At 40.4% G+C, this 15,099-nt stretch overlaps 1 protein-coding gene across 1 annotated transcript in view; it reads right to left on the bottom strand.

The window, feature by feature from the left end:
* msh3 (mutS homolog 3 (E. coli)) overlaps nucleotides 1–15,099 on the bottom strand; it is a 274,896-nt gene that overhangs the window by 136,764 nt on the left and 123,033 nt on the right. Inside the window, exon 17 of the mRNA XM_060843997.1 lies at nucleotides 1,116–1,232. Within this exon, the coding sequence (XP_060699980.1) occupies nucleotides 1,116–1,232 (117 nt within the window). The remainder of the gene's footprint in view (nucleotides 1–1,115; nucleotides 1,233–15,099) is intronic.

The raw sequence follows: 15,099 nt of genomic DNA, 5'->3' as shown, positions 1-15,099 counted from the left end.
GGTGGAGTGGGCCTACCGGGTCGCAGTACGCGGATCTGGCCCAAACCAGCGCCCACGCCCGGTCCTGTTCCGGCTGCAGAGTTATAGGGAGAGGCAGATACTCCTGGATGCCTCCAGAAAGCTTGGAAAGGATCCTAAAGCTATGATTCATGCAGGATCCAAGATTATGTTATTTCAGGACTTCTCCCCGGCTTTGGCACGAAGAAGGAAGGCGTTTGATGAGGTGAAGAAATGTTTAAGGGACTTAGATATTCAATACACCTTACGCTACCCAGCGACGTTATGCTTTACCCACGAAGGATCCGAGTATAATTTTAGATCATCGGAAGAGGCCAAGAAACTTTTAGACTCGGTTAAATAAATCGTAAGAGACAATTTATGTTGGCTTGCCTCTTCCACACTCCGTGGGGAGAAATGGTTACTTTATTCTATTTTACTTTTGCCTCTGGGAGCGGGGTTGTCTTCCTTGCTATGTTATTATACTTAACTGTAATCTGTTGGAGTTGTAATTTTATAGTTATGTGTGTTTGTACGTGGCATTGATGCTATTAGATATACTCAGGTATGGGTGGGGTGGGGTGGGGGTGCGGCGCTCACTGTTAACTCTAGCTCGGTATTATATCTAAATCCTATTAAGGAGCGCCCGGGTCGAGGGTGGGACACTGTTTGGGAGAGGATATGGTGGAACGTTGGAAAGGTAGTAAGGCCCCCTGAGAACAAGGGGGAAGATCTCCATTCAAACATGTTTAATTTTTTTTTTGTTTGTTCTTATTGTTTGGAAATAGCTTCCTTTTAATCATACTGTTATGAGTGTATTAGAGAACATTTTCTCTTATTTGAAGGATGTAAGCGACTCAACTATACACTCTGGATGATTGTGGATTAGTTGAATTTTGATGATTATATATTTAAGATCTATTTTTATATTAATGTTTGTGCTTGAAAATTCTGCTTATTTTTGTAAATTTGTCAAAATGTTAAATTCCCAATAAAAATATCTATATAAAAAAACTGTTGTAGATGCAGTTGATAAATGTTTCAATTTAGTTTTACGTTCCTGTTATCTAACTTCTATAACAAACATTTTCAATTCAAACTTGATACCCATGACGTACTCCAACAATTTCTGCCACTCTGCATTGCAGTCAAGGGCAAGCTGCTCTCGAAGTTGGCACAGACGCTTATACTGCTCCACGATGAATGGAGTATGGAAACGTATGACGACTTTTGTGCTGTAGATGAAAAGAAACGGAAGCAAGGTTATTACTAAAGCAATCGATTCTGTCACTAGTGGAGGAAGTTAGACTCACAAAGACATCTTTTTCTGAATTAGCCTTGAAAAGAATGAATAAAATAATGCCATTACACACAATCACTTTCTATACCATCCATCATACCAGAAGCAGCACTTGATAACTATGATGCACACACCTCAGGGCCCAGTGAATACAGACTTCAAAGAAGCAGCCCAATTTAACATTGGAACCTGCTGTTCATGTACTGAAATGAAATATTGAGTAGGCTGCAAAACTGTTACAATATTAAACATGGAACTCTCAATCAATCAGTAATACAAGTTATTTATTTTGGCAAGTTTGCATTATTGCTCAGAAAACAGCTATTTAAGACAACTCCAATTTTTCTTTAAATGCACAACTGCTGCAGATAGTCATACAATAGCCAGTAAAGGCAGAAGTTGTGTACTGCTGTGTTGAGGCAAATTGCTGATTCCCTGCAGTGATTAAATAAAATCATACTGGGTGTGTACACCAAAATCACAGAATGATACACAAGTTTCACCAGTTAGTTCCATTACCCAGTTCTTTTCCTATTGCCCTATAATGAAGGAATACTTGAAGGGAATTAAATTTTCTTTTGAATGTGACCAGTTGAGTCTGCTTCCACCTCCCTTTCAGACAGCGCATGGCAGATCAGAACAACCCATTGCATAAAACATTTTCTCATGTCACCACCTCATTTCATCAATTAAATCTCTGCTCATTAGATTACTAACACTTCAGACAATGGAAAGTTTAGTTTTATTCATGCTTTTCTCCTAACCTTTCGTACTGAGGAGAATAATCAGAGTTTCCTGGTCTCTTCACATAAATTTCACATGCCCATTACCATTCTGGTTAATCACTTCAATGTGTTGTCTAAGGGCTCGACATTCTGACCAAAACGTGGTGCCAACAACAGAACACAATACTCGAGTGGAGGATGAACCAGTGCTTTATAAAACTTTACCATTGATTCCTTGTTTTTGCACTTTTATTCCATAAATGAAGCCAAAGATTACATGAGTTTTTTAATAGTCTCAATTTGCCATCTTGTGTCAAAGTTTTGTATACATACATTCCCAGGTTTTTTTGCTCCTAAATCACCTTTAAAATTCTAGCAGTTATTTTCCATCATCTCTTTTCATATCAAAATGTATCAGCTCACATGCCTCTTGATTAGATTTTATCTGCCACACGTTAGTCTATTTTGGCAGCCTCTCTATGTCCAACTGAAGGCTGTTACCATTCACCACACTGCTTCACTCATTTCCATATTGGAGTTATCTGCAAATTTTGAAACTATACCTAAATCATTAATATGTATCTGCAAGAGCAGTGACTGCAAAACCAGACTCTGGGGAATACCATTACAGGTCGTTCTGCTATAACATGCGTTTCATTAATGCAAATTAGCAATAAAACGATTGACAAACTGCAGGCTCTATTTCTAAAGCACATATTTTTAAAGCAGGCATTGGTTATAATGTGATTCTGGCCCCATTAGTTTAGATAGTGCTGCTATTATATGTTTTTCTTATAACACAGGATTGCACGAGAATGAAATTACCACGTTATAGTAGAACAAGCTTTACATACGATCTTCAAGCCTGAAGAACAACTTGAATCTTGATTCACAACTTTAACGTGAATCTTGGGCTTCTATCTCATGCTGCCATTATTTCCTTTAATCCCATGGGTTTTACTTTTGTTTCCAAGTCTATCATATGCTGCTTTGTCAAAACATCTTTAAAAGTTCCCATACACAGCATCACTTGCAACAAGTTCTGAATAAGAGTTTTTGAACTCAAAGTGGTAACTCTTGGTCCTCTCTCCACTGATGTTTCCCAGCATGTTTTGTTTTAATATCACCTGCAAATCCTTCCTTATAACCCCCATCCATAATTTCAAAGGACTCAGCTCAATTACTGAAATAGGACATGCCATCATCCTCACTTTCAGTTAATTGTTTATACTTTTTCAAATGCCAATAGATTTTGTCCCAAGTTAGTATATCCTAAAGATACCTGCCATAAAATTAAACTGACTGCAGTTGTCAAGTTTATCACTTGCCACTTTTTTACGCAGGGACGTAATATTTGCAATCCTCCTTCAAGCAGGCAATCATTTCTTAGTGTAATTCAGTTGAAGGAAGACTTGTGCTCTTTACAAAAATACAAAATATTCTTAATTATGCTCAATGATATTAAAACACACCTGAGTGAGAGTACAGTCTTTTCATCTCTGACCATAAGATCATAAGACATAGTAGAATTAGGCTATTAGGCCCATCCAGTTTTCTCTCCATTCGATCCTGGCCAATATGTTTCCTAATCCCGCCCTCCTGCCTTCTCCCCATAACCCTTGATTCCCTTACCTGATCAAGAACCTATCATAAATATACTCAATGATTTGGCTTTCAATGCCCTCTGTGGCAATGAATTCCATAGATTAACTATCCTCAGGATGAAGAAATTCCTCATCTCAATTTTAAAATGTAGCCCCTTCAGCCTGAGGCTTTACCCTCGCTCCTCGTCTCTGCTATTAGTGGAAACATCTTCTCCAAGTCCATTTTATCCAGGCCTCTCAGTTTTCTGTAAGTTTCAATGAGATCCCCCTTACTCATTCATCTAAATTCCATTGAGTATAGACCCAGAATCCTATACTGCTTCTCATAAATCCTTCATCCCAAGATCACTCCTGTAAACCTTCTCTGGACCCCCTCCAATGCCAGCGCATAAATCTTGAGATAGGAGGCCCAAAACCAGGACTCCCATCATCCCTGTGTAATTCAGATTTCCAAAGCCTTTCACCATTTGGAAAATTGTCTGCATTTCTATTCTTCCTACCAAAGTACATAGCCTCATACTTTTCCAGATTTTATTCTACTGTCACTTCATTGTCCACTCTCTTAGCCTATCCAGGTCCTTCTGCATCCTCCCCACTTCCTCCATACTAGCTGTCTCTCCAACTATCTTTGTGTTATCTGCAAACTTAGCAACAATGCCCTCAGCTACTTCATCAACGTATAAAGCGAAAAGCTGCGGTCCCTGTGTGGAACTGCACTAGTCACCAGCTGCCATCCTGATAAATACCCTTTTATCCCCACTTTCTGCCTTCTACCATTCAGCCAATCCTCTGTACATGACAGTAGCTTGCTCCTAACACTATGGGCTCTTAAATTATTTAGCTGCCTCCTGTGTGACACCTTCTCAAAGGTCTTCTGGAAATACAAATAGACCACATCCACCAGATCCCTCGTCTTATTTACTCATTAGCTCCTCAAAGAATTCGAACAGATGTGTCAGACATGACCTCCTCTTGATGATGCTGTGTTGACTCCACCCTACTTTACCATACATTTCCAAGTACTCTGCATTCCTTAATAATAGATTCTAAAATCTTACCAAAGACGGAGATCGGGCTAACCAGCCTATTGTTTCCTGTCTTCTGCCTTCCTCCCTTCTTATGATAACTAATTTTCCAGACCTTTAGGATCTCCCTGACTGGAGTGGTTCCTGAAAGACCACCACCAATGACTCCACAATCTCCTCAGCTATTGCCTTCAGAACTCAAATGTAGTTCATCTGGTCCAGATGACTTATCCACCATCACAGCTTTCAGTATCCCCAGTCCCTTCCTCGTAGTGAGGGCCACTACATTCAACTCTGCTCCTGACTCTCTTTAAGTACTGGTATGTTACATTGTGTTTTCCAATGTGAAAACTGACGCAAAGTACCTGTTCAGTTCCAGTCCTATTTCTTTGTTTCCCATTACAACATCTGTAGCCTCATTTTCCAGCAGTCCAACATCCACTCTTGCCTCTCTTTTACCTTTTATTTTTTTGAAAAAAAACACTTTTACAATCTTCTTTTATATTACTTACAGCTAACTCCTATATTTCATCTTCTCCCCCTTATTGGGTTTTTAGATTACCGTCTGCATGGTTTTAAAGCCTTCCCGATCCTCCGGCTTCCCATTAAATCGACACGTCGTATGCTTGTGCTTTTCATAGATTTGAAATTGAACTGAATTTTGCTTTTACTTCCCTTGCCAGCCATGGTTATCATGCCCTCCTCTCAGTATGTTTCTTCTTCCTGAGGATGAAATTCTGCTGTGCCTCTCGAATCACCCCCTGAAACTGCTATCATTGCTGCTCCACTGTCTTCCTTGCTCGGGTCCACCTTCCAATGAACTCTGGGCCAGCACTTCCCGCATGTCTGTTTGTTACCTTCAGTCAACTGTAATACTGTTACATCTGACTCAATCTTCTCCCTCTCAAACTGCAGAGTGAATCAGATTATTAGATTAGATTACTTACAGTGTGGAAACAGGCCCTTCGGCCCAACAAGTCCACACCGACCCGCCGAAGCGCAATCCACCCATACCCCTACATTTACCCCTTACCTAACACTATGGTCACTGTCCATAGGAGTTAACTTAATCTCAAGCTCCCTGTGGGACATAGCTTCCCATCTCCATGTTAAAAATTATGGAGCAAGGGGCAGCACGGTGGCTCAGTGGTTAGCACTGCTGCCTCACAGCACCAGGGTCCCAGGTTCAATTCCAGCCTCAGCGACTGCCTATGTGGAGTTTGCACATTCTCCCTGTGTCTGTGTGGGTTTCCTCCGGGTGCTCTGGTTTCCTCCCACAGTCCAAAGATGTGCAGGTTAGGTAAATTGGCCATGCTAAATTGTCCATAGCGTTAGGTGCATTAGTCAAGTGGGAATGGGTGGGTTACTCTTCAGAGGGTCAGTGTAGACTTTTTGGGCCAAAGGGCCTGTTTCCACACTGTACGGAATTTAATCTAATCTAATCAAAAATATTCTTTCATTACAGAAATCATATCCATCTTTAACTTGCCTCATCCAGTCCTGGATTCTTCCAACATTATAACTCATGATAAAAACCCTGATGTTTTATAAAAGCATGTATAGCATTCTGTTCAAATACAGTATGTCTGATATTTTAAATTAAATATCAATAAGTGTCAAGAGGCAATGATTAGATTCTCTTTCGTTGGAATTGGTCATTGCCTGGCATTTGTGTGATAAATGTTACTTGCCACTGGTCAGTCCAAACCTATATACTGACCAGGTCTTGCTGCATTTGAAGATGGACCATTTCAGTTAATGTGGAGTCACAAATGATGCAGAATATTGTACAGTGAACATCTCCACTCCTGACCTTATAATGGAAGGAAGGTAATTGAAGCAGGTAAAGTTGATTGGCTCTAGGAAACACCCAGAGGAACTCCTGCAGAGATGTCCTGAGGCTGAGATAACTGATCTCCAACAAACAGAACCATCTTACTTTGTGCCAGATATGATTCCAACCAGCAGAGTGTCTTTCCCAGATTCTAATTTTGCTTGGGCTCCTTGATCCCACACTTGGTCAAATGTGGCCTTGATGTCAAAGGCTGCCACTCTCACCTCACCTCTGGAATTCAGCTCTTTTGTCCATGTCTAAATCAAGGCTGGAATGAGGTCAAACACTCAGTGGTCCTGGCAGAATCCAAACTGGGCATCAGTTGGAAAGTTACTGCTAAGCAAGTCCTGCTCGATGGCACTTATTAATGACTCCTCTCATTACTTGAAAGTCAATATCACACAGAAAGGACCCACAATCAGTAATCACCAGATAATGTGTTTCAGTGACATTAGTGAAGAGATATATATTGATCAAGACACCAAAACATCAATCACTTCCTCAGATAGCAGGCGTAGGATCCTTTTTACTCCCAACAAAAAGAAAATAATTTATCATCTCCTTCAATCGCATATCATTCTCTGCTTCATCAATTACCTTCCCTCCATCATATTGGGCATGCACTCAAGCGTTGAAATAGATGGTGTACTCAACCTTCTATAGCAGGGTTAGAGTCCACAATTTTTCTGACTATATCACTCTTTGCTCAATCTGGCCCTCCTCCTCTATGACCCTGGGCCAATTATAGAAGTAGATATATCATTAAATAGCACAGAAAACATAAATCCAAAAACAAAACCACAAGAGAAATTCAAACTAGTGAAAAGCAAACTCAGAACACTTTTATCACACAGTGAACTCCTAGGTAGAGCAATCTGGAATAGTTTAAAAAGCAACTGGTTGCTGAAAATAGGATGGGGACTTGAGTGTCTTTCAATTTTGTTGAGTTGATGTTTATTCTATAATTATATTCTGAATACAGAATAAGATCTTTAACTGCTTCCTCTCCCCCTCTTCATTTTATTGCCTTTCCTATCAAGAACGGGAAAAACCTTTTATCCAGCTCCCATTGAGAAACTGGTTGGCAGATGGATTTAACAGTTTAACAGATTCTCCCTTCTAATCTCTTCCTCCCATAATTAGCATTTATTTAGTTTGATTCAAAATCATATAAATCTCTCTGAAAATGGGAGCTGGATAAACAGTTTCTCCCACTCTTGACTGGAAAGGCAATAAAATACAGAGTATGAGGAAGCCATTAAAGATCTAATTCTTCACTCCAACAGTCTTGGCATTATAGAGTCATACAACCTCAAAACAGATCCTTCGCACCAACCAGTTCATGCCCACCGTAATCCCAAATTAAACTAGTCCCACCTGTTATCTGCAAATTTGCTTAATATTCCCCCAAATAGATAGCAGACATTAAGAAAAAAAAAACAATGCAGATCTGAGGTGATTCCTGAGAAAAATAAGATGCAGAGACTGAAATAAGCAAAATTAACACTGTTTGTATGTTCATCTGTGAATCTCAGGTCAAACAGAAAGCCAATGTTTTGCACAGTCATGATCAGGTGAAGGAAGGCAGTAGGTTTTCTGATAACCTGGAGATAGCCAAAGGATTAAGGGCCTTGATGAAGATATGAAGACGTCATCCTAGACTTCTTCAGCAATAATCCGAAAGCTGGCCCACTGCCTGCAGATGACACTACTGATTCTCAGCGCACAGATAAGGAGAGGGGAAGGGTTAGGGCTGAGGGAGGGAGGGAGGTGGATGTGTTGAGGGATTGAGTTAGATTCTTGAACTCTGCTGCAGGAGCTATACAATACAGGGGAAGGGGCTCACAAGATGACAAAGCGTAACAATGTATTAAAGATCGAGGTACACAATTTAAATGCCAGGTATGCAAGAGGTTTTTGTTTAAAAATCAAAAATTTCATAATCTGCCTAAAGCATCGAAGTATCTCCATACAGTTTTCCTATTAATACACTAATCACTCTATATTTAGTAAAATCCATGAAGTGCAAATGCATAAGGAGATCTATCTGGAGAACAGAAATCTTGCTGGACAACCTTTGTGTTAAAAATTGTACGGGAAAAAGTACTGTTCAAATAAGATTTCATTTTATTATTTCCATAATGACATTTAGAATATATAGTCTAAAAACAACTCAGTTCAAACGTAATCCCTGGTGGCCACTAACACTAAAGGCCTGCATTTGGCCCATGGCAAACTGTGCAAGCAGGAAGAACTCACAATAACTAAACTATAATAACATTATCTCTCTCAAAATAAACTCACCATTGCTTTTAATTATGTACATATTTGCACTAACTGTATAAATATGATAAGAGCATTCTGCCAAAGACCTAAAACAGCCTTTCACTCTGAGCTTTTATGCACTAAAATAGGCCTTGGCAGAAAATAAGCAGTCTATAGCAGAGCAAGTGGCTCACATTGCAATTCAATGTAACACTTTTGAAGAGTAATAAGATAAACTGATGAACATTGGCAAAGAAAGGACGCCAGCATTCTGTTGGTAAAAATCAAGAAGTTACATTGCAAATACCTCCAGAGTTTAGACTTTAAATATAAGTCACCACCAGAATCTGAAAGTGGAAGCAACTCACATGGTAATACAGCTGGTAATTCTAAAATACTACAATCTTTTCATGTACGCATAATAGAAGTTACACCATTCAGTCAAAAGATTAATTGGCACAAGTAAGAACACCCTTTTGAATTTGAAATTGGAGAATGCTTACAGCATTGAGGGAGGCCACTCTCTCAGAGAGCAGCCCTGTATGTCCAACTGCCTTTCAAGTGGTGATATTTTCTAATCAACCTGTGCAGAGATGCTATTGTACACCTCTGGGGCAGGTGTGACTTGGACCTAGGTTTCCTAGTCCAGAGATAAGGATATAGCCCAACTAGAGACTTGCCTTTCAACTGTTCATTATAAGGAGGCAAGAAGATATGAATTTAAGAAATAGGGGGTTTAAATGATTTAACTCCTTCAGGCAACCCCACCATCCAATAGGATCATGGCTGAAGTCAGCACAGCCTCAACTCCAATTAGCTGCTTACCCCAACCTCATCCACCCTGATAATCTGCAGTTCCCTTACAAATCAAAGAATGGAATGTATTCAAAGCGGAGCTAAATAACGATCCAACTTCCAATTTCAAAGTTTAAAAGACAAAATTCCTTTCTGTCTCAACTATGACCCTTTATTTTGAAATTGTACCCCCTCATGAAAAATTCCCCCGATGGGAACATCCTCTCAGCATTTACATTGTTGAGTGCCTTCTGAACAGTTTAAAATTTCAGTAAGGTCTTCTCTAAGTCTTATTTCCAATACCTGTAGTCTGCTTTGCCTTACCTTATGACATCTCCTTTACCTCAGAAGCCAACCTTCTCCAAACAACCTCCAATGCAAGTCTACCCTTCCCTAAATAAGGGGGCCAAAAGAGCAGGGTCTATTTCAGGTGTAGCCATACGAAAGCACTGTAAAGTTGTAATAGGACATCTCTACTTTGACACTCTATCACCATGCTATAAAAACATATGCTTCATTGGTCTTCCTAATTATTTGCTGTACCTCAACACCAACATTTTGTGATTCAAGCTTGAGGATTATCCAGATCTCTCTGTTCTACAGCATACGGTAAAAAATATACTGTTTCTCTATCCTTCCCACCAATGTGGACAGATTCACATTTTCCCACAATATCTCTCATCTGTGAAATGCTTTGTGTGAGTGTGAGTGAGAGTATGTGTGTGTAAGGACTACTCTCTTACTAGTCCACATCTGTTTGGAGATACTTTGTATGCTCCTCACAACTGGTTTGCTCATCTATCGTTGTATCATCAGCAAATGTGTTGACAACGCAGGCTGTCCATTCATACAAGACAATGGTGTGGATGTTCCAGTCAGCAGCAACGCTGCAATCCTTTCACAACCCAATGCTTATGTCCATTTTTTCTAAGATCAGGATGCAGCAGAAAAAGACCGTGCAGCATCACATTAAAGTTCAGCAGATCGCAGTCGAGTCAGGGGAAGGAGAGGACGCTCTAGCTTTTTACTGCACTAGCTGCTGTTTTCAGGTAACTTTGAAGGTGCAGTATTTGAGTATGGCTGAGTGAATTGGTCTATGGGTAAAGTGTGTAAGTGTAGAGGTGGAGTAGGTGGATGAGTGGATAGCCAGGTGAGGAAGTTGGTAAGTAGATAGTGGAGTGACAGGTGCTGTCAAATGGTCAGGTGTTTGTCTGGTTAAGGGTGGACATTGTCAGTTATTGAGTTACCAATATGTTCGACCAGGTTTTAAACCACCTAACATCCCCTGGTTAACTAGTGAGAGAAGGTGTGCATATCTGCTCCGAATCTCTGACTCTAGCTGAGTGGGAGACATTTGCGAAGGGTTCTGAGCAATGTGGATTTTTCAGTAAAAGTCAAACATTCCGACATCAGTCCACATCTCAGGCCTCCTGCACGTTTCCAACATAAATCTTCTGTCATGTGTCTCATCTTGGACAATCCAGAGATCACAAGCTTTGGATCCTGATAACCCCCACAGTTAAAATTTCCCAATTATCAAATGACCCATCTCTCCCAAGTCTCTGCCTCAAACTTACCAAAAATGGTGCACCACTCCCGATGGTGGAATAGAAGAGGCTGTCACTTCCATCCTGGTAAATCACATTCTTCATATAATGTGGTGACCAGAACTGCACACAGTACTCCAGTTGTATGGTAACCATTGTTTCATACAGTTCATGCAGAACCTCCTTGTTTTTAAGTTCAGAGCTTCAGCTCAGGCAAGAATCTCATATGCACTTCATCTTCATTGCATTCTAGGGTCCCACATTCACAGTGCAATCTCTTGCCTTGTTAGTCTTCCCCTAAGACATTATTACACAGATTTTTGCAGGGTGAATTCAATTTTTCATCACTCTGCCTATCTAACCAGTCCAAAGGTATCTTGCTGCAATTTACAGCTATCCTCTTCATTATTTTCCATGCCACCTAGTCCCACACAGACCACACCTCACCTGCGTCTGTGACCTCTCCGCTCTCCCTACTGGTGCTCTAAGTCCCAGACCAGATTGTCTACTTGTGTCCTCTCTGCTCCTTTTAACCTCACCGTTGCTGCTTCCAAGTCCCATGTAGATCCACCATGGTCTATCCACCTCACAGACCTCTCTGTCACTACAACAGGGTCCTGAACAAGACTGCCAGCAGCCAATCTGGGTCTGCCTCACCTCTCCCATTCTTCTAGGCCCTGCTCACTGACTGACTCAGGACCCTAACCCAAACTGCTTTTCCAGTTTACATAACCAGACACGATAACATAAGAAATTAAAGCAGGAGTCAAATCATTCAACTCCTCCAATCTGCCCCACCATTCTGTAAGATCACGTCTGATCTACCCCAGGCCTCAACTCCTCTTTCAGCCAGTTAGTCACAGTCCCCAGCTCTCCGATATTTCAAAAATCTGTGTACCTCATCTTTAACTACTTAGTGATCCAGCCTCCACAACTCTAGGGGAGACAATTCCACACATCCGCTATTCTCTGTGAGAAGTAACTTCTTCACATATCAGTTTTAAAATAGTGTCCCCATATTCTGTAACTAGGTTGTATAGTTTGAGAATCCACCTTTGTAGAAACATCTATCTTTTCAAGACCCCCTCAGAATGCTTTAATAAGATCACCACTCATAATTCTAAGATTAATGAATAAAGATTTATCCTGTTGTTCTTGATAAGTCAACCCCTTCATCTCAGGAATCAGCCAAGTGAATCTCATATCGGTCTTCAAAGACACTATATCCTTTCCTAAATACAGAGACCAAAATTGTACACAGTACTCCAGGTATAGTTTTACTGTAATGTTGTAAAAGATTTCCAAGTTTTTAAACTCCAACCCTTTTAGCAATAAAGACTAAACTTACACTTGCCTTTTTGCCTTTTACACTGACTTTTTGTGTTTCATGCACAAAAGGACTCAGATCCATCTGTGCTGCACTTTTCTAGTCCCTCTCTATTTCAATAATAGTTTCCCTTTTGCTTCTTCCTATCAGAGTGCATGACTTCACACTTTCCACACATTAAACTCTAACTGCCAATTTTTTCACAATTCACTCAATCTATTGTCTCTAGTGGATTCCATATGTCCTCATCACAATATGCTCACCCACCTATTTTTGTACAGTCAGCAAATGTGGATATATTATACTTTGTGCCCTCCTCCAAGTCATTCATCTGGATTGCAAGTAATTTAGGCCCCAGGATTGACCTTTGTGGAACTCCATTAATTATACCTTTCCAATCCAAAAAGACCCATTGATTCCGACTCGGTCTTCTGCGTGTTAACCAATCCTCCTCACTAATTCCTCTTGACTAAATTAAGCTCTGAACCTCCCCTGCTCTAACAACAATCCGAATGTCACCAATCTCTCTTGAATTATCTTATTCATGTCACTACAGTGGTAAAACCTCTCTGTATCTTACTCAGTAGTTGTGTTCTCTCACTGAACCATTTCACCCCATACAGCGGGTCCCCGATTTACAAACAGCTGGTCTACAAACACTTGCACTTAAACAAACGCGATCCCATAAAGGGATGCAAGTTTAAAAATCCAACACGTAAACGTTTCTTGCACATACAAATTACTATTTTAATTGTCCTGCATCATGTTCCGACGTGTACACAAATTGGCTTGCAAACAGATTCAAGAGCAAAACACAGAGATTGCCTGTATAGTAAATGCATTCGCAGAGAAATTGATGGAAAGAACAGTGTAACGGTAGAAGGAGATATTGCTCACAACATCCACTCTAACAACAAATACAGTTGTTATAGCAACAAACAAAGAGGATTTGCCAAAAAATAACAAGTATAAAAGGAAAGTGGTATATACAAGGTACTCAATTGCAAGAAAACATATGCCATGATGGGGACAAGGTAAAAGTAAGCAACATCGCTGAAAATGGAAAGAAACTGCTAATTACCCAGAGAACATCATGGAAGCCCATGAGCTGACAGAGGTATTATAAAGCTATTGAATTTAACAGAGTGATAAGGCCACACAACACTGGTGGCTGCCCTCAGTGTGAAAATGGTTGTAATCCCACATGAACTGGGCTGCTTCTTAATTATTTTTTCTGCTCCATATTCCATTCTCTAGCTACCAACTCTTAACAGCAGTTCTCTGGCACTGAACCATATTGTCCAGAAAGTTGGATTGTTTTTCACACTGAGATGAGCTCCCAATCACTTGTTTGTTCCATCACCTTTATCAACCACGTTGATGCAATCTGCTATTGGAATCCACTTTCATGTTGTCTTTACCTCTGTACCTAACTATTCCAATGCAATCCTGACTGGTCTCCCACTTTCTACCCTCCGTAATGTCAAAGTCTTCCAAATTTCTGCTGCTCTTGTCTACTTGTGCCATGTCTGGTCATTATCACTGATTGCTAGTTTACGATGGTTCACAGTCAAGCAATATTTTTGATTTAAAAGCTCTCATTCTTCTCTTCAAATCACTTCATGGTTTTGCTCATAATTATTATGTAGTCACCTCCGTTTCACAACCATCCATCATATTCCTCTTTTCTGGCTCATTCTGGCCTTTTGCAAATCCCCGATTTTAATTACCCCATCATGGCAAGCTCGGAAATTTTCTGCATAAACCTTGCCTTTTTGCTATCTCAATTTCCTCTTCTCGGACTGTCCTGAAACCTATCATAGCTAGTCATCTGATCTAATACATCCTTATGCGGTTTGGTGTGATATTTTGTTCTACAATACTCTTGTGAAGCACCTTTCAGGTGTGCCTGCAGATGTTGGCCAGCTCAGTCAACAGGGTTACAAGTAAACCATTTTCAGTGACAGACATTGGCATTCTCCACCCAGACTGCACTCTATGCCGTTGGTATCTTCAGTGCTTCTTCTAAGTGGTGTTTAACACGGAGAAGTACTGGTTCATCAGCACAGTAGATGGTTATTGGCAAGACATTACCTTGCCTGTGTTTGTACTGATGTTCTAGCAGTTCATGGGATCTGAAATTAATTTTCAGAACACCCAAGGCCACTCCATGCTTAGGGTCACCACTTACCACCATCTCTGTTGCGTCTCTCATGCCATGGCCTAGAACAGAACTGTTCGACTTTGGCTTGATGAAGGGATTGCACGATGCTACAGGTGGAACTGTGGTGAAACAGGTGGGGAATAAAATTGTTCCCAGTCCCCCAGCATTTACCTTCATCCACCCTCCAAGACTTGATGGCAATGTCAAAAGGCCAAATCTGATCCTATGTCAAACAAGCTGCCTCCAGAGGCAATGTGTTGCAGTTTATTACTTTTGCTGAATTGAGGCCAGAGATCTAAGTTTGGCTAATCCTCTAGCTCTGGCTTTCAGCACAGGCTTGAATAGCCACACTATGCCATAAGGATTTAGTTTTTCAAAAATGCCACTCTGAAAATGGTCTTGAAGACACAGCTTTTCATGGCTAATCACAGTCTTAACAGCAGCATGGTGAGCATTGTTAAACTTCATTTGCTTTCATTAGTCATTGCTAGTTATAAAATATGCTGCTAATTTTTT

The sequence above is a fragment of the Hemiscyllium ocellatum genome, chromosome 2 (assembly GCF_020745735.1).
Source record: "Hemiscyllium ocellatum isolate sHemOce1 chromosome 2, sHemOce1.pat.X.cur, whole genome shotgun sequence".
Lineage (NCBI taxonomy): Eukaryota > Metazoa > Chordata > Chondrichthyes > Orectolobiformes > Hemiscylliidae > Hemiscyllium > Hemiscyllium ocellatum.
The sequence above is the reverse complement of the archived record's forward strand: the minus strand, read 5'-3'. Positions and strand labels throughout refer to the sequence as shown.